Here is a 24,956-nt window from a genome sequence, read left to right on the forward strand (position 1 = left end):
GTTTGATATTTGTTTTCATTCACTTTGGCTTGTACTTTTAAATTTTGGATTGTGAGCTCACGTTCAACTGGATTCTCTCTGTGGGAATCCTATGAGGTCTAGGTTGAGAGTGAACATCATCAGAGAGGATTTGTGTTTGCTTCTGCCAGGCATGCTGCATGGGGTGCTATTAACTGGGTTTCTCAGACCTCAGAGACATACTATATATACATGAAAGCCTGAAATCTCTGGGAAGGCAGACGTGGGTTGTACATTCTTGGAAGGATCCTCAACTAAACCAATTTTTCCTGACTGAGACATTCAAGTTCTCTTGTCATTTTGTGTGTATCAAAGGTCCCAGATCTATATTTGGGAGCATTATTTAAAGCTTGGCATCTTGTTCAGGTCAAGTCTTTGTTTCATGTCTCCCTACAACCATTAAAGCCCAGGTTCTGGGTCACTGGGATCAAAACAGCCTCAGGACAGCTGTAGTTTTAGCGCTTGTGTACCACTTGGTTTCCCAGGTCCTCTTTTCAGCCCCTGATGCCTTTCCTTACTACTTTGTGAGCTCCAATATGCAATTAAAGGGGTATTTGATTTATGTTATTCAATATTTCTATGTGTTTTTTAACAGGATAGTTTTTTCAGGCCATTTAATCCGTACCATTGCTGGAAATGGGGGCCTGACCTTTGTCTTGCTGCCCTCCTGGTTTCTCCTCCCTCTGGCCCTGGGTCCAACTCCACACAGAGGAATGGAGTGGGGAAAGAGTAGATTTGGCACGGGATCTTGCCTACCACATGCTGACTGTATGGCTCTGGCAGTCCCTTCCTTTTTCAGGGCCTCAGTCCCTTTTATAAAGTGAGACATTAGATATGCTGATCCCTGGGTTTCCTTCTGGTTTTTTCTTTGACTCAATCTATTTGTGGATAGTCTTCCTCTCTCCTAGGACTTCTACTGGGTCACCTTGAACAAGAATTGGGAAAACATGCTCAGTAATAAGGGGAGATCTTGCTCCTCTTTCCCAGAGGTCTTGGAGCTACTGATCATTACATGTCCCCCTGACAGGCTGAGAGGATTTGTGTCTGCTTCTGCCAGGCAAGGGAGGTGAGTAATCAGATCACCCCTTACTTCTCTGCTGGCATAGACAGCACACAGCAAGGCTTAACAAAACCTACCTTCTAGGCTCTGGCTCTAACTCCACCCTCATTTCCTCTAAGAAGTCTTCCTGGGCTTCACTGGTGGCGCAGTGGTTGAGAATTGCCTGCCAGTGCAGGGGACATGGGTTCGATCCCTGGTCCGGGAAGATGTCACATGCCACAGAGCAGCTAAGCCCGTGTGCCACAACTACTGAGCCTGCGCTCTAGAGCCCGTGAGCCACAACTGCTGAAGCCAGAGCACCTAGAGCCCAAGCTCCGCAACAAGAGAAGCCACTGCAGTGAGAAGCCTGCGCACCACAACAAAGAGTAGCCCCACTCACCGCAACTAGAGAAAGCCCACGCGCACAGCAACAAAGACCCAACTCAGCCAGAAACAATAAATAAAATAAAATAAAATAAATTTTTAAAAAAGTCTTCCTAAAAACTGAGGCCTAGGTAGAGGAGAGGGCTACTCCAAGGATGGCAAAGTATGGTGGTTAATTGGTAGTGGCTGCCTGCCCCTTTGAGCTGAAGATGGAATCTTAGGCATCACCAGGGTTGAGAGTGCTGTGATTGATTAATGATGCCTGCAAGGGCCTGCGGTGAATGGCAGCAGCATGTGTGCCATCTGTTTGCCATCTCTGGAGTGTCCACTTCAGTTATGCCACAACTTTTGCTTTAGGAAGCCATGGACCTCCCTATATCCAAGGAAGATGACGGGAGGGAGCTTGAAGAAAATACCCGTTATTCTAGTCAAGACAAGAGTTATGACTTCCTCAGATAATCTCACACCTTCCCACCATGTCTGGTTTGTTGAGGGCATTGCTGGGGGAGTGAAGCCTTATCCCCCTCTCCTGGTGTTTCCGTGGAAAAGGGGGCTTCCCCTTTTTCTCCCTCCTCCCCAGGAGACAGTTTGATTAGGTAGGACTGGACATTCGCAGCGCCCCATTCCACCAGTGGGAGGCACCCCTGTTCACACCACCTCACTTTTGGCCCCATTTCAGTGTGGCAAGCACCTGGGCTGGGTCCAGGCCCATCCTTTAGAGACAGGTCTGTGCTCTCTGTGCACGCAGCTCTGAAGTGCACAGCTGAGCGTGCAGGCCCCAAGGTTGGATTTGGGGTGGAAGGTAAGAGGTGAGCTGACGTCTCCATTCCAACCTTCACCAGACTCCTGCCTGAGAGGCTGGAGGGTGCCTGTGTGCCAGGACAGAGGTGGACCGTGCTTCCCCTTGCCTTCCGGTCCTCCTGTGTCCCTGTGCTCAGAAGGGGAGGAGGGGAGAGTGGTTAGACGCCCAGGACCCCTAACAACTATCAGGCCCTTAAGTTCAGAGGATGCGGGCTTATGAACATAGCACATCATTTCAAATCCATTTCTAGGGGGACAAATGTATAATTCAAAAAAAGCCTTTGAATGATACAAAGGATAAAAATTAAACATCAAAGAACTGAATTTAAGAAGCATCTACTTACAGGGGGAGCACAAGTAGTCACGTGTAGAGCTCATCACCCGATGCTGCCCACGGACCAGGGCCTGAAATCTCTCTCTTCCAGGCTTGCAGAACAAGGCAGTCGCTCTGGGGTCCTCACCCGGCTGGGAAGTGGTTCTCGGGAGCCTGGGACACGCAGGCCCAGAGCTGCTGTGACGTCTGCCCCACTCAGGTGCCGCCAGGGAGTCATCAGCACACCAGAGGGGGCTGCCATCTCTGGGTCAGTGATGCTGGTAAGGATCCTTCAGGCTGTCAACTCAGGGAGGGGCGTCTAATCCACCAAAGGGCACTGAGACTGGGCTAAAAGGGGACGTCAGTGCATGGAAGCCACATGGGCTCTGGCTTTCCCAGTGCCACCAGAGGGCCTGTGGGTGTGGCCTGTCACTACCCTTCCATCCCACTCCATGCCCCTCTCCCTCCCGACCCCCTGCCCCTTAGTCTCCCTCCTCCCTTGTTTCTCCACTTCCCCCACCCCCAATGCCTCTCCTCCCATACTCTCCCTTCTCATGGCTCTCCGTCTCTCCTTTTGTTTCTTCTCCCACCCACCTGGCTTTCTCTCTGTCTCTCTGCTCCCTCTTCTCCCTCTCACCCTGTTTTCCACATGGGCCAGAATCTGAGCCCTTCCCCACCCAGCAAAGGGCAGAAGGGCACAGTTTAGTCCCATCCACGACCTCCCCAGGGTTAATGTGTCATTGGCTTGGTCCCTTGAAGACCTTCGTTTCCTTGGGAGATTCTTGGGCTGACTTCACTGGCCACAGAGGAAGCACTGCGTTTCTAAGGCCTTGGCCTGGAACAGGGCTGTCAGGGCCTTTGGCCTTGCAGGAGCCAGCCCATCCCACGGCCTCACCCGGATGCTGGAGGCACGCTTGTTTATTAGGCAGAGTTCAGAGAAGGGGTGGGAGGCTGGAGAGGCAGGGCTGGGGGGCCCAGGATGGGCTTGGGAGGGGCCATGGCCAGGCCGCACTCCGGGTGGCCATGGGGTGGCATCACTTCTTGGAGGCCTGTTTCTTCCAGGTGGTTATCTTCTTACTGCTCCTCCTGGCTCTGCTAAGAGGATGCAGATCCACTTCAGGCTGTACCAGTCTAAAAACCAAAACAGAGAGAAGCAGATGCGGGGCAATGGGTAGAGAGGGCTAGTCTGGTGGTACCTGGAGCCTCCTGGGCCTGGGCGAGGAGGGTGAGCCTTGTGGGCCTCGCTGCCTGCGCAGCTGAGGCCTCTGGGTGTTGCTCCAACCTGGGGGTCCCGGCGGAACCTGTGACCTTTCTGGGTATTCACAGTTTTGCTTTTCTATCTTCATGAAAAACGTGTGGGGCTTCCCTGGTGGCGCAGTGGTTGAGAATCCGCCTGCCAATGCAGGGGACATGGGTTCGAGCCCTGGTCTGGGAAGATCCCACATGCCGCGGAGCAACTAGGGCCGTGAGCCACAACTACTGAGCCTGTGCGTCTGGAGCCTATGCTCCGCAACAAGAGAGGCCGCGATAGTGAGAGGCCCATGCACCGTGATGAAGAGTGGCCCCCGCTTGCCGCAACTAGAGAAAGCCCTTGCACAGAAACAAAGACCCAACACAGCCATAAATAAATAAATAAATAAATTTTAAAAAAGAAATGTGTGACTTTCACACCCTTGCAGAACATGATTTGCTTCGCAGTTACTGCGGCCAGCGCACTGGACTTTTGACGGGTCTAGGAAGTTTCTTGCTGGGAGGCAGCGGGCAGTCTCCACCCTTCTCAGACCAATGGGTCTGGGCCGTGGGGCTTTGCCAAGAAGTCTACAAAAGGCCTCCATCTCCACCACCCAGAACACTGCCAGCAACTCCAGGGAGCAGCCTTGACGGCCAGCTGGACGTTGTGTTGATAAAACGGGCCAGACGTCAGGGATTGCTGGAGGACCCGCACCCGGGGGGAAGTGACTTGCCCAAGGCCACTTAGCCCCTCGTGGCCTCTGTGGCCTGTGGTGGAGCCAGGGGTCCTGCTGTGAGCCACACCCATTCTGCCAACCAAGGGGAGGCCCCTGATCCCAGGGCGGGGGTGGCCACCTACTTCTTCTCAGCTTCAGCGGAGGGCTCCTCCATCTTGTTCCTCAAGGCCAATGAGGAAAGGCTTCCTTGGATGTCTCCCGACACCGCTGTCTTGGCCGAGTCAGGGTCCTCCAGGCCTGGGGTGGAGGCTGAAACGCTGCAGGAGAGGCTGGGAGGGGAGGGAGTGCTCAGCGGAGGCCCAGCCAGAGGGGGCCCAGAGCTGGGGGGCCTGGGCAAGCCACCCTCGCTTGGCTCTGTCCTTTCAACGCTCCAGTTCCGAGAGGAAAGGGCACAGGTGCCTCTCCTCCCGAGGCGGGTGAAGGGAGGATCCCCGGGGACCCGGAGACTCACTGAGCTCAGCTTCCCTGGCTTCTGTTTAAGGCTGGACTTGCCCTAATCCTGTGTCAGCAACACCCGTACACCCAGTGCTGACCACCGGATAGGCCTGCCATGGGGGCCCCGTAGAGCGAGCAGAGAGAGGCCAGGAGGCCAGCATGTAAGTCCTCGTGTACCGTGTTACGGGTTGACTGCGTCCCCTCAAATTCTCAGTTGGAGTCCTAACGCCCGGGACCCCAGAACGTGACCTCATTTGGAAATAATGAGTGAAGATGAAGTCATGGGGACTTCTCTGGTGGCGCAGTGGTTGAGAATCTGCCTGCAAATGCAGGCGACACGGGTTCGAGCCCTGGTCCAGGAAGATCCCACATGCCACAGAGCAACTAAGCCCGTGCGCCATAACTACTGAAGCCTGTGGGCCTACAGCCTGAGTTCTGAAACAAGAGAAGCCACTGCAATGAGAAGCCCACGCACCACAACGAAGAGTAGCCCCCACTCACCGCAACTAGAGAAAGCCCGCACGCAGCAACGAAGACCCAATGCAGCCATAAATAAATAAATAAATAAATAAATTTATATATATAAAAAAAAGATGAAGTCATGAAGTCACACCAGAGTGGCGTGACCTATCATCTCATCTACCCGGCGTCCTTATAAAAGGGAGAAGTGTGGACACAGACAGGCATGGGGGATGTCACGAGACGACAGTAGTGCTGCCACAGCCAAGGAGCTCCCAGCAGCAGGGAGAGAGGCCTGGAACAGATCCTCCCCTGGCACCTTTGGAGGGAGCATGGCAGCCACACCTCAATCTGAACTCTGGCCTCTAGAGTCATGAGACAACACCTTTCTGTCCAAGCCTCTCCCGTGCTCACTCCTCACCTTTGCACCACACCTCAAGGCTCTGCAGCCATTCACTGACAACAAGCACTTTCCAGTGACAAGGTGGCTTTGGGCATCAAGCAGCCCCAGGGGACAGGCAGCTCAGGGGCTTCTGTCCCTGTCCCACCGACAAGGGCAGAAAGGAGAGTGGATTTGTGGAAGGGACAGCCCTGGCCTTTTCGTTCACTCTCATGTTTACAGAGCTCATGTCCCCCCACCCCTGCCTCTGCCTCACCCAACCCTGCATGCCACTTACTCAAGGCAGGGCATTTCAGAGATAAGAGACAAGGGGGCGGAGGGGTCCTCTTCCATTATTCCAAGGGCCTAGAAAAATTAAAAGTGGAGCAATACCAAAACAGGGTCACAAAGGCTGGGTGTATTCACAGCGTTTGCAAACTGACGCCTTCCTCTACCCGCCCTCTGCTGCCTGCCCCTGCCCCACACAACTCAGTCCAAGCCACCCTGCGCAGCACCGCACTGGACACCAGGCTGGAGGCCTAGGGGGCCTGGGAAGTCAGGTCCTGCACGGATGGTGCAGGTGTCTGGGCTGAGCCCAGGGGCGCTGGCCTCCATCCCTGCTGGTCCCAGAGGGCAGAGGGGGATGACCAGGGACAGAGCCAGGCCAATGGCTCCTCTGGGAACCCCTGCAGGGCCCCAGCCCAGGCTGGATGGGGAGGAGGCCCCTGGGTTCTCTGGGTGGCAGAGGGTGCTTGGGGAGCAGAAGGGAAAAGCCCAGGAAGAAGCATGGTCCCCCTAAATTTCTTCCCTGTTCAGTCACTCATTCATTCATACCACAAGCAATTTTGAGCACCTACTCCCTAAGCTAGGCTCACAGCCGGCCCCTCAGTCCCGCCCATCCTGAAGCACCCCTCCAGGGCACAAGTCTCCTCCCTGGCCTCCCTGCTTCCAGCGTTACATGGCCAATGTCCACGCTGCTGCCCAGCGGCTTGTCCTCCTGGATCGGGCCTTGTCTCTCCTGCTTAAAACCAGTCTATGGCTCCGCAGCTTCTGCAGGGGTGAGCCCCAGCTCTCTGGAGTGACGCCCAGCTCGAGGCCCATCAGAATCTGGCGCAAACCACTGGCACGTTTTTCTAACAGCCCCTCTTGGTAGCCTCACTAAATCCACAGCTATCCTGCTCCCAGGTCCCAAAGTGTGCCGCGCCATCCAATCCCCTGCCAGGAGTGCCTTTTCCCTCTCCTTTTCTCCTGGACCTTGTACTCATCTTTTAAGGCCAGGCTCCTGTGTCACCTCCTCTGGGAAGCCTTCCCTGAACTCTTGGAGAAGGAGTGATTCCCTCCTCTATTTATTTTGGTGCAGGGTTCACAGCTCTGTGAGTCAGCCTCCAATCACCTGAGGAGAGGACTTGATCTTAGCAACCTGGCACAGTAGGTATGAGTGAATGAACGAATGAACCAAATGACGGGGCATCAAGGAACGCAAATGGCTAGGCCAGTGAAACCACATGGCCATCCTCTTGGGGTGACGGGAACACTCCTGTTCCTGCTGACAGTAGGCCAGGTGCTTTCCTGGAAGAACAGTCTGGAGATGCATGCCAAGACCATCCTTGCTCAGGGATAAGCAGGGAAGGCCATCTGGGGGTCTATAACAGGCCAGCCCCTCCAGCAATTTAAAAAACCTTTGTACTCACATCAGTGAAAAGGATAGTGTCACCAAGGGCTGGTCCTCATCAGACTGAAGCCCCCCTCCTCCCTGTGGCATCGAGGCCAGCCCCCTACATCTAGCCCCTGGTCTACTGTAGGAAGGTGGCCTTTTTCCAATCAGCTCTTTCAGGTCCCCCTGTCTGGGAGAGAAGTGGCTTTATTTATTTATTTATTTAGGCCATGCAGGCACGGGCATGCGGGATCCTAGTTCCCCGAACAGGGATTGAACCCGCACCCCCTGCAGTGAAAGCGTGGAGTCTTAACCACTAGACTGCTGGGGAAGTCCCAGAAGTGGCTTTAAAACCACCTTCATCCATACCATCTGCTCCTCTGACAAGCCTATTAACACCCTGGTAGCCCCAACCCAGTCTCTACCAGGTTCATGAGTCTAAAGCCCAACGCTGATCAAGCCTCTCCCCCAGCTCAGGAACCTTCAATGGCTCCCCACTGCTTGCATGATCGGGTCACGGAAGCCTTCCTTGACATGCCCTTCCCCTGCCTATCCAGTGCCTGCTTCTCCTTCCGCTGGGCCCCCGCTCCAGCTGGTCTTGCCAGGACTCCTCATGAACTGGTCCACAGTGACCTGCTAACACACAGAGAGCCTGGGCACCGCCTCATGCTGGCAGGCTTCTACTGTCTCCTCTCCACGAGCTCACAAGTCTCATCTCACCAACCAGGCCTGGTCCACACCTCACGTGTCTCCAGTTCCCCTAAGAGTGGCTTGACCCAGGGCAGGCCGGCAGCAGGCTCACAGTGCCACAAACCAGAGCCCTGCTGAGTACCTCCATGGCTGGTTAGGGGAGCTGCCTGGGTGTGGAGGTGGGGAGGCCCCTTAGGACAGGGGTGGAGGTTGGAGGGCCAGCTCAGCCACGCCCTGTCCCTGCACACACAGAGCTTGCACCCTCTTCCCAGGCCTGGCTTGACTCCTCTCTGTGAGAGCTGTCAAGGTGCCTGAGGACAGGGTGAACAAGGCCCCTGGTAGGTTTCCTTGGGCAGAGGGTGGATGCTGGCGTGAACAGCTGGCGAGGGCGAGTGGCCCTCCCTCACAGCAGCATCACTGTGGGAGGGCCTGGTGGCAGCTGGCTCCTCCCTGGCACTGGGCCCACCCTTCACAGTATCCTCCTTGGAGGGGGCCTGGTGGGCATAGCTGATGCGAGGAGAGACCCAGGTCTCCTGACACTGTGCCCTGGCCCTCCGCTGCCTGCCCCTCCTGCCACTGAAAGGCCACCTCCTGCCTCTTCTAAGGTAGGCATGCTATCAAGTGGCACAACTGTGAAGAGCGTCCCCTCACATGCGGTGGCACTTTACAGTTTACAGAGACTTTGCTCTAGTTTATAGGGAACACTACAATTTACAAAGCTTACCGAGGATTACATGTGCAATTACAGCACTGCGCTCCCTGTCTGAAATGTACTTTTCACTTCAGAGAACTTGACAGTTTATAAGGGGCCTTGTCATTTATGGAGTGTCTTGTAGTTTACAGAGTGTTTCACAGGGTACAGTGTACCATACAGTTTGTGAAGCACTTTGCAGGCTCCCAGCTCACGGGGCCCTTTGGAGCAGGCCCGTCTTCAGGTTTGGGTAGAGGGCACACAGAGTTACAAGACACTCCGCAGTCGATGGGGCACCTCACAGCGTCCAGAGCCCCTGTGGTTGGCTGGGCAGGCAGCACCTAACAAAGGACTCGGTCTTTCACAGACTTCACCACAGCTTGCAAAGTGCTCTAGGGCTTACCGGGCATATTACAGTTTACACAGGCTTTGCAGTTTACCGGGCATACGACAGTTTACAAAGCACTTTGTCATCACAGAGCACATCACCTCTTACAGTTTTTGATTCTCTCGACTCCCTGCTCTGAGAGGGTCCTGAAAGAATGGTGTCCCCGTCCTACTGGGAGAGGGCAGGTGACCGTCAAAGCCATGTGTGTGGCGTAGCCTGACCCCGCCTCTCCAGGCACTTCCCTGCCCCCTCTGCTCCCTGCGCCAACGGGAGGGGGCTGCACAAGGGGCTCCTGGCCTGGGCCAGCCCCTCTGTAGGGGCCCCACCTCCCGGACTCCCACATCATCCAGCAGCTGGGCTTGGAGCCCACGGCTTCACTCTCCTCTCCCCACCGCCCCTGCCGGGCGCTGTAGGCAGCACGCACGGCAAAGGCAGGCCCAAGTGGCAGCGACTGCACCAACGGCAGGGGCAATCCGTGGTCTGCGGCGGTGAAGTGTAGACCAGGCTGCCTCCCCGCCGTCCCCTTGGAATCCTGGTGGACAGAGGTGGCAGGAAAGCAGACCCCAGGAATGGGTCTCTTGAGACTTCCTGCGCTGGGCACATGGCAGTGAACAGGGCGGAGGGGAAGCAGACAGCACTGTGGGCTCCCCTCGCCGCACCCCCCGACCCAACCTGCCCCAGTTCCCCAGGATGGGCCGTGGCTCAGCACGTCTTAGAAACTCAAAGCACCACCAAATGGAAAAATGGAGTCAAGCCAAGCGGGATGCAGGTGAAGGGTGTGTCCCTGGGTGAAGGGTGACCAACAGCAGGATACCCAACAAGAGTGGGGGTAACCCTGATGGAGAGGCACCCCCATCAGAGGCCCTCCATAGTCTTGTTGTCTGTGAATTAACACTGGCCCCCGGCCATGGAGACAGTCTTTAGGAGGCCTCAGCGCCAGAGGCCTGTCAAGGGTTCCAGCCCCCTCTGGCCTTGCCCCTCAAAGCTGCCTGGGCTACCCTTCTCAAAGCACCACCCCCAGCTGCCGGCTGCACTTGGGGTCTGGGAATCCGGTAGCAGCTGTCTTACCTGTAGCTAAGGTGGCCCCATCTCCATCATCCCCCCACCCCGGGGCAGGGGTGAGCCCCTGGCATGTGGAGCCTCTTGGTGTTCCCAGGAGTATCTCACTGCTCTCTCCAGGGGCGGGGGAGGAGCCCTTCCCTCGTCCCCACTGCAGCCCAGCGTGCCACTGCTCACAGGCACCCATCGCAGGGCCTGCCAATAGCGCAACCTCTCCTGGCCACAAGGAGGCCTCCCTGAGCCCAATGAGGGAGGCCGGGAAGAGCAGCCGCCAAGCGTCCAGGTGGCTGCAGCTCAGACTCATGAGGCGGCCACCTCCTCAAGATGCCACCTTGTGTGCGTTCCAGCTGTCCTTTCGACCCAGCTTCTGCCCACTCTGCCCAGGAGCTCTCCTGACTGTTCCAGCCTGCTGAGCTCTCCCTCGGTCGGGGGGTCCCTCTGTGCCTTCCACCTGGGGGTCCCTCGCGTGGCCGTCCCTTTGTGCCGCTGCCTGAACCCCACCCCAGAGCTGCAGAATGTCCGAGAGAAGCCAAGAGGGCAAGGAGAGGGCTGGGCCAGCATGGACTCAGTGCCGAGCACAGGGCTGTGGGGATAGGGGGGGTCACTATCTGCTGAACAAAGGAAGGAAGGAAAGAAGACACGGGGTGGGTGAGGGGCAGGGGGCCTCCAAGCTCTGGTCTCCAGGCCGTTCCTGACTCCCAGCTGTGGCTCTGTTTGCTGGGCCAGGAGCCTTCATTGGGCCTTGCGTTGGTGCCCCGTCCTGGGCATCAAAGATGACGGCCATAGCAGCTCCCACTGAGGCCACACTGCCCACAGGGTCTCTCTCCTCACCCGCCCCCACTCAGCCTGGCTGGCTGCGCACTGAGGGCTCAGAGAGGCTCCCTCCTGGGTGGGCCTACGTGGGAGAAAGGAGCTGCAGCGTGCAGTGCCCAGGAAGCCTTCTGTGGTGAGGACAGGCTCACGCTGGAAGTGCAGGCCGTGGGACAGACGTGGACAGGTCGGTGTAGCAGGTAGGGGACGATCTGATGGCCAGAGGGAGAATGGGACCCGGTGCTACCAGAGCAGAAAGGGTGGGCTTCGGAGACCAAACCAGCCCTTGCCCTGGGAGCGCGCTAGCCGAGGAAAACAGTCCCTTTCTTCCCTGTCAGCTGCAAGCACCCACAGAGCATCTCCGACCCCCTTTTTATAACTGTTGTTAAAAGCGTGTAACATAGGGCTTCCCTGGTGGCGCAGTGGTTGAGAATCTGCCTGCCAATGCAGGGGACACGGGTTCGAGCCCTGGTCTGGGAAAATCCCACGTGCCGCGGAGCAGCTGGGCCCGTGAGCCACAATTACTGAGCCTGCGCGTCTGGAGCCTGTGCTCCGCAACAAGAGAGGCCGCGATAGTGAGAGGCCCGCTCACCGCGATGAAGAGTGGCCCCCGCTTGCCACAACTAGAGAAATCCCTTGCACAGAAACGAAGACCCAACACAGCCATAAATAAATAAATAAACAAATAACTTTAAAAAAATAAAGTGCAAGAAGAGAAAACGCAAGTGGCCCAAGCGGTTAGTTATTAAAAAAAAAAAAAAAAAGCGTGTAACATAAAATTTACCATCTTAACAATTTTTAAGTGTACAGCTCAGTAGTGTTAAGTATGTTCACATTGTTGGACAACAGATCTCTGGAACTTTTTCATCCTGTAAAACTGAATCTGTCCCCATTAAACAAACCTCCCCATGTCCCTCCCCCTGGCACCACTCTACTTTGTCTCTATGAATCTGACTGCTGGAGGGGCCTCATATAAGTGGAATCATACAGTATTTGTCCTGTGTCTGGCTTATTTCACATAGAATAATGTCCTCCGGTTTCACCCATGTTGCAGCAGGTGTCAGAATTTCCTTCCTTTTTAAGGCTGAATAATATTCCATTGCGTGGATAGACCACGCTTTCTTTATCCATTCATCCATCCGTGGACACTTGGGTTGCTTCCACTTCTTGGATATTGGGAACAGTGCTGCTATGAACATGGGTGTGCAAATATCTCTTTGAGACACTTTTAATTGTTTTAGGTATGTACCCAGAAGGATACTTGCTGGATCATATGGTGATTCTACGTTTAATTTTTGGGGAACCTCCATCCTGTTTTCCACATGGCTGCACCCTACATCAGAGTTCTAATTTCTCTACATCCTCACTAACACTTGTTATTTTCTGTTTTTGTGTTTGATTTTTAATAGTAGGCATCCTGATGGGTATGAGGTGGTTTCTCATTGTGATTCTGACTTGTGTTTCTCTAATGCTTAGTGCCCTTCACTCCTTCTCACATCAGTTTCCGGCCCTTTGGATCAGTGAGGGTAGAGCAGGTCCAGGTCTTGTCCACCTCCAAATCCCCAGGGCTGACCAAGCACTAGGCTGGGCGTGCTGCAGCTGATCAGAAACTGACCAAGCGGCATGACTTTTAGGCTGCAAAGGGGCGGCCTCTGGAGAGAGGGGTCTCCCATCACTGGAGGTGGGCAAGGGGTGGCCAGTTATCAGCAGACACACTGTCTGCCAGCCCTTCCTCATTCTGACCCGACCTCTGACTCCCTGGGATAAAATCAGCCCTTGGCCATCATTCAGCAGATGTTTCCCAAGGGCCTCCTTCGTGCTGGGCCCTGAGCATGAGCGGAGGATGCGAAGAGAAGGGAGTGGGGGGTCCAGGGCATGTGGGGCAGGACACCCAGCCCCCTGATGGCTTAATACCTGCAGGGACCTGCAGCCACTTCCCCACCCACTGCCTGCGCCTCAGGGCAGGGCTGTCCCCAGGTGGCTGCACCCCTCAGGACTGTAGGAGCCTGGGGCCTTGCCCCAGTTGTCCCTGGCCTGGCACACCCTCACCCTTGTGCTCTGTTTGTCACAACCAGTCCACTCTCTAGTCACGACCCCAACCCAGTCTCGACTGGGGCTTGGAAGCTCCTGGGCAGCCAAGTTCCTCCTCTGGCTGAGGAAACCCCAGCTCTTCTGCATGCTCACAGCTCTTGCTGTGATGGCCTCACGGATCCCGAGCCCAGACTGATGGTGGTCTCTGTGGCAGCTCCTCGGAGGACAGAGAAGGCCCAAGTGCCCGCAGCCCACGATCTGGCTCCCAGGCCTACCACCACTTGCGTTTCCCGACACCAGTCTCTTCTCCCCCGCACCTGCCCACCTCAGAGGAACGGTTTCCTTGAATCCTCCCACTACATCGGGACAAAGCAAAGCAGATGAAAACTCTGGTAAGGAAGACACGGTCCCTACCAAGGGACAGCGAGGCCCTCTCAGGGCTCTGATGCAAGGCTGTCTGCCAACAACCCTCTTGAAACAGGACCCAGAAACAGAGGCACTGCAGGGCCATGCCCGGCTACTGCTGGGCGAGACACTGGTGTCAGGACTCCTAGAAAACTGAGGGCCTGGTGGGAGTGGCGCGCTGCCAGACTCAGCGTCATGGGGACGCAATCAGAGGCAGGCCCACGTCTGCAGGCAGATAATTCTTCCTAGGCAGGTACTGCCCAGGCGTTCTAGAATCCGCTGCTGTCTCCCAATACAGCTGTGAGCAACGTCATAAACGCCAGGCTCCTTCCCTGGACCAGGCTCCTTCCCTGGACCAGGCTGTGTGCTTCTGGAGCCTAGAGACCTACCTTTGCTCATCTCAAGCAAGCTGGGCCCAGGCACCTCCCACAGCGCCAGCCCTTCCCTCCCGGTCACCCTGCCCTGTGCGCGCCCCTCATCCCACGTTTTTCCTGCTTTACCTAAATTTGTAGTTCTCAGGCAGGAAGTAGCCCATCTTGCAGTTCTGTCGAGCCTGGAAGATCTGTTTCAGCAGATTCTGCCTGCTGAAGCCATATCCATTCAAAACGCAGCCCCCAAAAAGGAGCTTTCCCCCAGCGAACATCTGTTGACACACAATAAGGAAACAGTGGGAGAGACCCTCAGCACATCAGCACTGAATCTCAGGACAGTGCAGCGGGCTCTCAGAGCTTGTCCCGGAACCCAGGCCTTTCTTTGGTGGTTCTGGGGCAGGGGTGCTGCCGTCCCCGAGTCCCTCAGTGAGGTGTGGCTGAGCCTGTCCCCTTTGCAGGCCTGCAAGTCAGAGGGCAGCCTCACCATCCCAGCCTTTGCCCCCTGCAGGCCTGACCAGCTGAAATGCCCCTTCACAGAGCCCTGGGGCCAGAAGGGTGTCTTCCTGCTCAGAGGCCCCCAACCCCCTCTGCCTCTAACCCACTTATCTGTTACACTGATGAGCAGGTCCCAGGGGACAGGGGCCCCTTGAGGGCAGGGATCTTGTCCTACTGCTCTCTGCACCCCCACCCTCCACGTGTCAGTCTCAACAAGAGAGGCCTGTCCAAGATTTCTGTGCAAGGATATCCATTACGGTGCTATTTATTATGGCCAAAACCAAAAAGGAAATAACATAAACATCCAACAAAAGGAACACAGGTAGAGTAATAAAGTGATTCTTATGCTGCAGTTAAAAATCATAATTAAAAGGCAGGGTCTCAAAGTCAGAAAATTACTGAAGAGCCCAGACACCAAAATGTGAGCAGGGGTACGCCCCAGGGCTCCCGAAAGCACTGGTCCTAGCACGCGCTCAGTGCATGAACAATTAGGCCATCCGGCTGATATGATGAAGTGATTATTTTCTAAACTGCATTTTCCAAAGTTTCTACAATGAATATATGTGGTTTTTTTACAATACACTGTTTTTAGCAAAAAGTTATTTAAAAACAAACAGATGAAGAGAATTTGTTTCTTCAGGTTAAGCATCACCTGTCCCTTCAGCCTCCTGGGATGGGAGACACATGGGGTCAGCCTGGGGACAGGAGCCAGGCTCCAGCCCCAGCAACATGCGCTGGGTGACTTTCGGTCAGTACTGCTCTCTGGGCCTCAGCCTGGCCCCTAAATCTGTGATTCCACAAGGGTAGGGGCTGCAAAGACCAGGGTGGCAGGCAGCGGGCAGTGGGTCCCCCTGGGCCCCGGCTCACCAGAACCATCCCCTGCATCACAGCGTACTTCTTCACCAGCAGGGGCGGGTCCCTCTGCAGGGGGCTGTCCAGGTTGTACTGCAGCAGGCGGTAGGGGTCGTGCCAGCACTGCCGAGAGAGAAAGGAGTGCCCGTCACCCCCATGCCAAGAAGACACACTTGGATTCCCACGTTCTCAGCCAGGCTGGTTCCCCTGAGTCCTGAGCCCCATACAACATCCCCTCCCAACTCCTGCTCAGTGGCCCTTCAGCCCCTGCGCGCACACCTCCCCTGACCATCCCCAGAGGATGTCCTGGATCCGCTTAGGGCCCTCTGCTGGTGAAGGCCATCACGGAGATGACTGACCCCCACCACGTGACATCCACGAGCCCAGCCTTCTGGGGTCTGCAGGACTTGTTTATCCCTTTGCCTGGGAGAAGCCCTGCAGAGATCTGAAGGTGTGCCCTGCTCCTGGGGGTACTCCTTTCCAGGACTCCTCCACCGTCTACCCCCCTCTGCCCCCACTGGCTGCCCCTCTGAACACCTCCCAGTCACCCAATCCAGTGCCAGGACCTGAACTGAATGTTCACCTCAAGGTAGGACCTGGTCAATCCAGAGTAAAGCTTGTCTCTTTCCCCTCCTTTCTGGGTGCTACAGGTCCATTAATATGACTAATGTGTAATGTGATGTTTTCTGGTTCTATCTGTCTTTTATTCCAGGTGCCCCCAGCTGTTCTGCCTGACCGTTCAGTTTAAAGTGTGGAACGCAGAACTGCACCTGGGGTTCTAGTTATCAGAGCAAAAGAATGTCAGGGAACGTTTCTGCCTTAACTAAAGACACCAGAATGGTGGCACCAGAGTCACCGTGAGATCTGACACCACCCCCGGTCTGTCCTCTGCCCTCCTCAAATCCCGCTGCCCATTCCTGCGTCGCTTCAACCACCTCAGCCCAGGCCCTGTGCCCATTCATGCTGCCCATGGCTGGGCTGGGCCACTGCACCTTCCTATACTTTCAGACAATTATTAGTGAACAATTAATAGCCCCGAAATAAACTAAAGTCAACTCTAACTTCCCACAAGGGCAGGGATGATATCTATATACAGATGGGTACAGAGCTGGTACTCAATAGTGCTCATGGAATCTAACTAAATTGGAATTCTCTCCAGAAAATATATGTGGCTTTGATGTATGAGACCCGTAAAAAGCCTTCTGGCGTCTGATCAGAAGGGTTCCGATGCCAAGCTCCAGGCACTGGCTGGAGTGCATGCCTGAGGGTGGACACCTGGGGGTCAGGGAGGCAGCACCCCTGGGAAGAAGGAAGGAGGGGGCATTCCCAGGGCATACATGGAAATTTAGAACTCAGGTTTGCAGCCAGAGAGAGACAGGGCAAAGCAACGAATTCGAGAGGTCACAGGGCAAAGAGGACCTGAAGGAGGTCAGCGGTGAACATGAAGCTCTTATGCGCACGCTTGGTCACACTTGGCATCCTCTGCTCCACTTGGTCTGGGGACGGGGCCACCCCATGAACTGTGCTAACCCGGCTGGGAACTGCTGCTGATTCAGGGTGATGATGAGACTTAGGAACGACTCTGCAGCAAGGAGATGGGGTGGGTTCCACGCGCCCCTGACTGACCAACCCCTAGAACTTCAACCACAGTGAGCTGGGGCCTGGAGCGGCCATTTTCCCCCAAGCTTTGCAGAGCCTCCTGCCTCTGCTGGGAACACACACCCATCTGCCAAAACCCTCTCTTCCTGGAAGACCCTGGCTGACCCTCAGAGGCCGCTGGCCCTGTTCCTGGGCTCCTACTTGCCTAGACCTGTCCTCTCATGGCCCTTGCCCGGGCTGCCATCAGTGCCACCCCTGGGGCCTGGCACGGGACCTACACGCGGGTATTCGGCCATGAACATTCCTGAGCCCTGAGGGTCCCATGGTGAGCACGTCTCCTCTAAATGCTCACTCCAGTACATGACCATAATCTGCAGCTTGTGGTCTGGAAGAAAATGGCCAGCACCCTGACCTGTCTCAAGGTCAGAAAAGGCCTCCACCTTGAGTGGTGACATTCACCTGGGACAGGAGGATGAGTGGCAGAGAGAGAAGAGGGCTGCAGATGGTAGGAAGAGCGTGTGCAAAAGCCCAGGAGAAAAGGAAGTGAAAGACGGCCCACGTGCTCTCAGCAAGAGGCTTAGCCAATCCCAGCCCCACGGGGGTCTCCCCCACCCGTGTCCTGGGCTGGGCCCGGGACCAACCTGGATGCAGGGGGAGGCACGGCCCTGCTGCCGGTGACTGTAGAGTGTGTCCAGCAGCCACTGGAGCTGCCCCGACCTGGTGGAGTTCTGGCCTGACACGATCCCGAACACCAGCACCTGGCTGGGGTCTCGGGGTGCTGACAGGAAGCGCTCCAGCTCCACGTCGGACACCAAGGGTGCCCTCACCATGCACTTGCAGCCGGCCCGGACGTCTTCTTTGCGAATGAGCTTTCGCAGAACCAGTGGGCAGTCGGAGGGTGAGATTGCCCACCTGGTGGGGCTGTGAACCTCTCCGGCCTTCCCTCTGCCAGGAAGAACAAGTGGGTGGCGCTTAGTGGGCGGGGTGCAGGTCCCTGGCCCCCAGGCCTAGCTCCAGATGAACAAAGCCCCCACTGCTGCAGAGTCAGAGTTGGGCTGCAGGCAGTTCTAGTCTGGCCTCTGCCACCAATGTGCAATGCCGCCTTGGATGGGTCCCCTAACCTCTCTGTGCCTCAGTTTCCTCAGTTGCAAAACAGGATTTGCAAGGGACTCTTTCATCCATCCAACAAAAACTCTGGAATCATCCTGAACGCCTTTCTTTCTCTCACACCCCACATCCCATCCAATCTATCAGCAAGCTTGTCTACTCTACATTCAAGACAAATCCAGGATCTGACCACTTTCCCTACCCCCACTCCTAGTAACATGGTCTAAGCCTCCATCCTCTCTTGCCTGACTGCCTACCAGTGCCTCCTAATGCGTCTTTCAAGGGATCCTGTTAGAACTAAGTCACACCCACACATAGAAAACAAACTTATGATTACCAAAGGGGAAAGGGAGCGAGGGATAAATTAGGAGCTTGGGATTAACAGATACCCACTACTGTATATAAAACAGGTAAACAACAAGGACCTACTGTATAGCACAGGGAACTATATTCAATATCTTATAATAAACTATACTGGAAAAGAATCTGAAAAAGTATGTGTGTACTTTGTTGTACACCTGAAACATTATAAATCAACCATATGTTAATAAAAATTTTTTAGAAAAAGAGCCAAGTCATACCACATCACTACTCTCTTCAATACCCTTCAGTGGCTTCCCACCTTCACAGGATAAAAGCCAAAGTCCCTACAATGCCCTCCAAGGCTATACTTGATCTGGCCTCTTCCTCACCCCCTCTACCTCTTATTCTCCTCCAACATTCTCACCTTTGCTCACTGCACTCAGCCCCGGTGGCCTCTTCTCACCCTCCAACCTCAGGCCCTTTGCTCTTGCTGTTCCTTCTGCCTGTCTGGCTTTTCCCCCAGATGTGTGCTTTCTCACCCGACTGTTCTGTTGGGAATTGCATCCCTCCATCCCCAACAAACTTCCCCCTTCCCTGCCTATTTTCTTTACCACTGCTGACTATCTAAAATACTATATAGGACTTCCCTAGCGGCGCAGTGGTTAAGAATCTCTCTGCCAATGCAGGGGACATGGGTTCGATCCCTGGTCCAGGAAGATGCCACATGCCGTGGAGCAACAAAGCCCATGTGCCACAACTACTGAGCCTGCACTCTAGAGCCCGCAAGCCACAACTACTGAGCCTGTGTGCCACAACTATTGAAGCCCACATGCCTACAGCCTGTGCTCTGCAACAAAAGAAGCCACTGCAATGAGAAGCAAGTGCGCCGCCACAAAGAGTAGCCCCCACTCACTGAAACTAGAGAAAGCCCGTGTGCAGCAACGAAGACCCAATGCAGCCAAAAATAAATAAATAAAATAAATTTAAAAGCTCCTGTCCGAAACAGTTTAAGGTAAAAGCTTGCAACTGTGTGGACCACTTCTGTCTGAAACTAAGATGTTTCCTCCTAACAAGCTGAAAACGGTTTCAATAAAAAGCTTTTTAAAAAAATACTATACATTTTGCTTATTTATTTTGGTTGTTTTACTTCTCCATCCCAATGGAACATAAGATCCATGAGTTCATGAGTTTGGAGCGTTCTCCTCAGTGGAATAAGAGTAAAGATTCAATGCGTACTCAAAAAATAATCAAACAAGTATTTATCAGGGAACTACTATGTGTCAGACACTGCACAGGGTTGTTGCACGGTTGTGAAGGTTGTTGTATTTAGACGGGAATAAGTACCATCCAGATAGAAAGAACTGCTATGACTTTTACTCTTATCATTACTACTGCCTTACACCCTGGTTAGCATTTTACAGCATCCATAGTCCTTGGCATAGACATTGTCTTGGTTTATTTTGTAATAACCCTAAATAATAGGCTGAGCAGACACTATTATCACTGTTTACAAATGGGAAAACAGAAGGCTCCCACCAGGTGAAGGGGTTGCCCAAGTTCATACAGTCATTAAATGGTAAGGGCTAGGATTAGAAGCCAGATCATTCTGAAAAAGAGCAATGCAAGTAATTTACTGCTCATAATTATTCAGAGGCTACCTGATACTAATAAATACTTGCTAAACAAACTGAAGGATAGCTCTTCTTCAAGAACGTGAACATCTGCAGGGCAAAAGGTTGGATCTGTTAATCACAACTTATATCAAGATAAATCCAAAATGGATTAAGCATTTAAATGTAGGAAATTAAGCCATAAAAGTTCTAGTAGAAAATATGTTAAAATCCTTTTATAACTTTGGAGCAGGTAAGACTTTTCATAATTATGACTCAAAAGTCCAGAAGTCATGATAGAAAAAGATTGATAAATTCAACTACACAATAGAAAAAAACCAAGAAACCCTGAGTGGAGAAACTATCACAAGCCAAGACAAAAAAGAAATGACAAACTGGAAAACATATATGATACTCCTATCACAAACAAGTGGCTAGTTTCCCTACAACATAAATAACGGAAGTGAATTTGAAAAATTTAATAACCCAATAAAATATAGACAAAGGAAGTGAACACACAATTTATGAAAATTATATAGAAATGAATTAATCATAAGAAAATAGGAGTGATGTTGCCTAAAATGGCAGAGTAGGGAACTCCATAACTATGTCCCTCCACAGAAGGTCACAAACAAACAACTACAAACTACAAGCAGCAATAATAAACCCTGGAGAAAGGGGAGTATTTGATTTCCAGAGTTACTGCATTGTAACATTCTAAATGAGTTTTCAACAAAAAATTATGAGGCATGAAGAGAAACAAGAAAGTATGGCTTTGATACCAAAGCCAGACAAAGATACTGTAAGAAAAGAAAAATACAGATGAATATCCACTATGCATACAGATGCAAAAAACCTCAAAGAAATACTAGGAAGGCAGAGGCATATGTTCCAGATGAAGAACAAGATAAAACCCCAGAAGAACAACTAAATGAAGTGGAGATAGGCAATCTACCAGAGAAAGACTTCAGAGTAATGATCGATCATAAAGATGATCCAAGATCTTGGAAAAAGAATGGATGCGCACTGCAAGAAGTTACAAGAAACTTTTAACAAAGAATTAGAAAATATAAACAACAACCAAACAGAGTTGAAGAATAACTGAAATGAAAAATACACTAGAAGGAATCAATAGCAGATTAAATGAGGCAGAAGAATGGATAAGTGAGCTGGAAGACAGAATGGGGGAAATCACTGCTGCGTAAGAGAAGAAAGAAAAAAGAATGAAAAGAAATTAGGACAGTTTAAGACACCTCTGGGACAACATTAAATGCACCAACATTCGTATTATGTGGGTCCCAAAAGGAGGAGAGAAAGAGAAAGGGCCTGAGAAAATATTTGAAGAGATAATAGCTGAAAACTTCCCTAACATGAGAAAGGAAACAATCACCCAAGTCCAGGAAGCGCAGAGAGTCCCAGGCAGGATTAACCCAGGGAGGAACATGCCAAGACACATAGTAATCAAACTGACAAAAATTAAAGACAAGGAGAAAATATTAAAAGCAGTAAGGGAAAAGCAACAAATAACATACAAGGGAATCTCCATAAGGTTATCAGCTGATTTTTCAGCAGAAACTCTGCAGGCCAGAAGGGAGTGGCACGATATATTTAAAGTGATGAAAGGAAAAAACCCACAGCCAAGAATACTCTACTCGGGCTTCCCTGGTGGCGCAGTGGTTGAGAATCTGCCTGCCAATGCAGGGGACACGGGTTCGAGCCTTGGTCTGGGAAGATCCCACATGCCGCAGAGCATCTGGGCCCGTGAGCCACGGCTACTGAGCCTGCGCGTCTGGAGCCTGTGCTCTGCAACAAGAGAGGCCACAATAGTGAGAGGCCTGCGCACCGCGAAGAAGAGTGGCCCCCGCTTGCCGCAACTGGACAAAGCCCTCGCACAGAAACGAAGACCCAACACAGCCAAAAATAAATAAATAAATAAATAAATAAATATTAAAAAAAAAAAAAAGAATACTCTACTCTGGGACTTCCCTGGTGGTCCAGTGACTAAGACTCTGTGCTCCCAATGCAGGGGGCCCAGGTTTGATCCCTGGTCAGGGAACTAGATCCCATATGCCGCAACTAAGAGTTTGCATGCCACAACTAAAGAGCCCTCATGCCTCAACGAAGATCCCACATGCTGCAACTAAGACGCAGTGCAGCCAAACAAATAAATAAATAAATATTAAAAAAAAAAAAAGAATACTCTACCCAGGAGTAAGAAGACAAACTATCCAGCAAGGCTCCCATTCAGATTTGACAGAGAAATCAAAAGGTTTACAGACAAGCAAGAGCTAAAAGAATTTAGCACCACCAAACCAGCTTCACAACAAATGCTAAAGGAACTTCTGTAGGCAGAAAATAAAGGAAACAAGAATTTTTTTCTATTTTCTATCAATAGAAACAAGAAAATTCTGAAGTAGGAAAGCTCATCAGTAAAGGCAAACATACAGTAAAGACAGGAAGTCATTCACACACAAATATAATATCACAACCAGTAATTGTGAGGGGACGAAAGTACAAATGCAGGATATTTGAAATGCATTTGAAATTAAGAGATTGACAACTTAAGACAATCATGTATTTATATAGACTACTATATCAAAACCTCATGGCAATCACAAACCAAAAATCTGTAATAGATATACACACAAAAAAGAAAAAGGAATCCAAACACAATACTAAAAATAGTTATCAAATCATAAGAGAAGAGAACAAAAGAGGAAAGGAAGAAAAAAGGCCTATAAAAATCCAAAACAATTAAGAAAATGGCAATGAGAACATGTATATCAATAATTACCTTAAATGTAAATGTATTAAATGCTCCAACCAAAAGACATAGACTGCTGAATGGATACAAAAACAAGACCCATATATATGCTCTTTACAAGAAACCCACTTGAGATCTAGAGACACATACAGACTGAAAGTGAGGGAATGAAAAAAGGCATTCCATGCAAATGGAAATCTAAAGAAAGCTGGAGTAGAAATATTCATATCAGACAAAATAGACTTTAAAATAAAGACTGTTACAAGAGAAACAAGAAGGACACGTGATTAAGGGATCAATCCAAGAAGAAGATATAACAATTGTAAATATACATATATACATATATACACACACACACACACATATGCATCCAACACAGGAGCACCTCAATATACAAGGCAAATGTTAACAGATATAAAAGAAGAAATTGACAATAACACCAAAATAGTGGGAGACTTTAACACCTCACTAACATCAATGGACAGATCATCCAGACAGAAAATCAATAAGGAAACACAGGCCTTCAATGACACATTAGACCAAATGGAGTTAGTTGATATCTATAGAGCATTCCATCCAAAAGCAGCAGAATTCACATTCTTTTCTAGTGTACACGGAACATTCTCCAGGATACATCACATGCTGGGTCACAAAGCAAGCCTTGGTCAATGTAAGAAAACTGAAATCATATCGAGCATCATTTCTGACCACAATGTTATGAGATTAGAAATCAACCAATGGATCACTGAAGAAATCAAAGGGAAAATCAAAAAATACCTAGAGACAAATGAAAACGAAACACGATGATCCAGAACCCATGGGATGCCACAAAAGCAGTTCTAAGAGGGAAGTTTATAGCAATAGAAGCTTACCTCAGGAAACAAGAAAATTCTCAAATAAACAAACGTAACCTTACACCTAAAGCAACTAGAGAAAGAAGAACCAAAAAACCCCATAATTAGTAGAAGGAAAGAAATCATAAAGATCAGAGCAGAAATAAATTAAATAGAGACAAAGAAAACAAGAGAAAACATTAATGAAACTAAAAGCTGGTTCTTTGAAAAGATAAAATTGATAAACCTTTAGCAAGACTCATTAAGAAAAAAAGGGAGAGGGCTCAAATCAATAAAATTAGAAATAAAAAAGGAGAAGTTACAACTGACACCACAGAAATACAAAGGACCATAAGAGACTACTACAGGCAACTATATGCCAATCAAATGGACAGCCTAGAAGAAATGGACAAATTCTTAGAAAGGTACAATCTCCCAAGATTGAACCAGAAATAGAAAATATGAACAGACCAATTATCAATACAAATACTGAAACTGAATCTGTGATTTTAAAACTCCCAACAAACAGAAGTCCAGGACCAGATGGCTTAACAGGCAAATTCTACCAAACATTTAAAGAAGAGCTAACACCTATCCTTCGGAAACTGTTCCAAAAAATTGCAGAGGAAGGAACACTTCCAAACTCATTCTGTGAGGCCACCATCACCCTGATACCAAAACCAGACAAAGATACCACAAAATAAGAAAACTATAATTTGAAAACATGCATTCATCCCAATGTTCATTGAAGCACTATTTACAATAGCCAAGACATGGAAGCAACCTAAATGGCTATCAACAGCTGAATGGATAAAGAATATGTGGGGTGTGTATGTGTGTATGTATATATATATATATATATATATATATATATATATATATATATATATATATATATATATATCAATACAATGGAATATTACTCAGCCATAAAAAAGAATGAAATAATGTCATTTTCAGCAACATGAATGGACCTCAAGTTGATCATACTAAGTGAAGTAAGTCAGACAGAGAAAGACAAATATCATATGCTATCACTTATATATGGAATCTAAAAAAAAAGATACAAATGAACTTATTTACAAAATGGAAACAGACTCATAGACATAGAAGACAAACTTACGGTTACCAAAGGGCAGTGGTGGGAAGGAGGGATAAATTAGGAAGTTGGGAGTAACATATACACACTACTATATATAAACTAGATAACCAACAGGGACCTTACTGTATAGCACAGGGAACCATACTCAATATCTTGTAATAACCTACATGAGAAAATAATCTGAAAAAGAAAAAATATATATATCTTTGCTGTATACCTGAAACTAACAAAACATTGTAAATCAACTACACTTCAATAAAAAAATTAATTTAAATAACTAAATAAAAAAATAAAATTTAATATCACTTTTGCACTAAAAAAAAAGAAAGAAAGAAAGAAAAGAAATACTAGCAAGCCAAATCCAGCAGCATATTAAAAGGATTATTCACCATGACTA

At 50.7% G+C, this 24,956-nt stretch overlaps 1 protein-coding gene across 1 annotated transcript in view; it reads right to left on the minus strand.

Annotated features, from left to right (window-relative positions):
* Nucleotides 1-4,640: 4,640 nt before the first annotated feature.
* The window catches only part of C11H3orf20 (chromosome 11 C3orf20 homolog), a 78,034-nt gene continuing 57,718 nt past the window's right edge, over nucleotides 4,641-24,956 (minus strand). Inside the window, exons 11-14 of the mRNA XM_059940613.1 lie at nucleotides 17,482-17,785; nucleotides 15,257-15,364; nucleotides 14,024-14,166; nucleotides 4,641-4,779 (exon numbers count right to left, since the gene is read on the minus strand). Of these exons, the coding sequence (XP_059796596.1) occupies nucleotides 4,641-4,779; nucleotides 14,024-14,166; nucleotides 15,257-15,364; nucleotides 17,482-17,785 (694 nt within the window). The remainder of the gene's footprint in view (nucleotides 4,780-14,023; nucleotides 14,167-15,256; nucleotides 15,365-17,481; nucleotides 17,786-24,956) is intronic.

The sequence above is a fragment of the Balaenoptera ricei genome, chromosome 11, assembly GCF_028023285.1.
Source record: "Balaenoptera ricei isolate mBalRic1 chromosome 11, mBalRic1.hap2, whole genome shotgun sequence".
Lineage (NCBI taxonomy): Eukaryota > Metazoa > Chordata > Mammalia > Artiodactyla > Balaenopteridae > Balaenoptera > Balaenoptera ricei.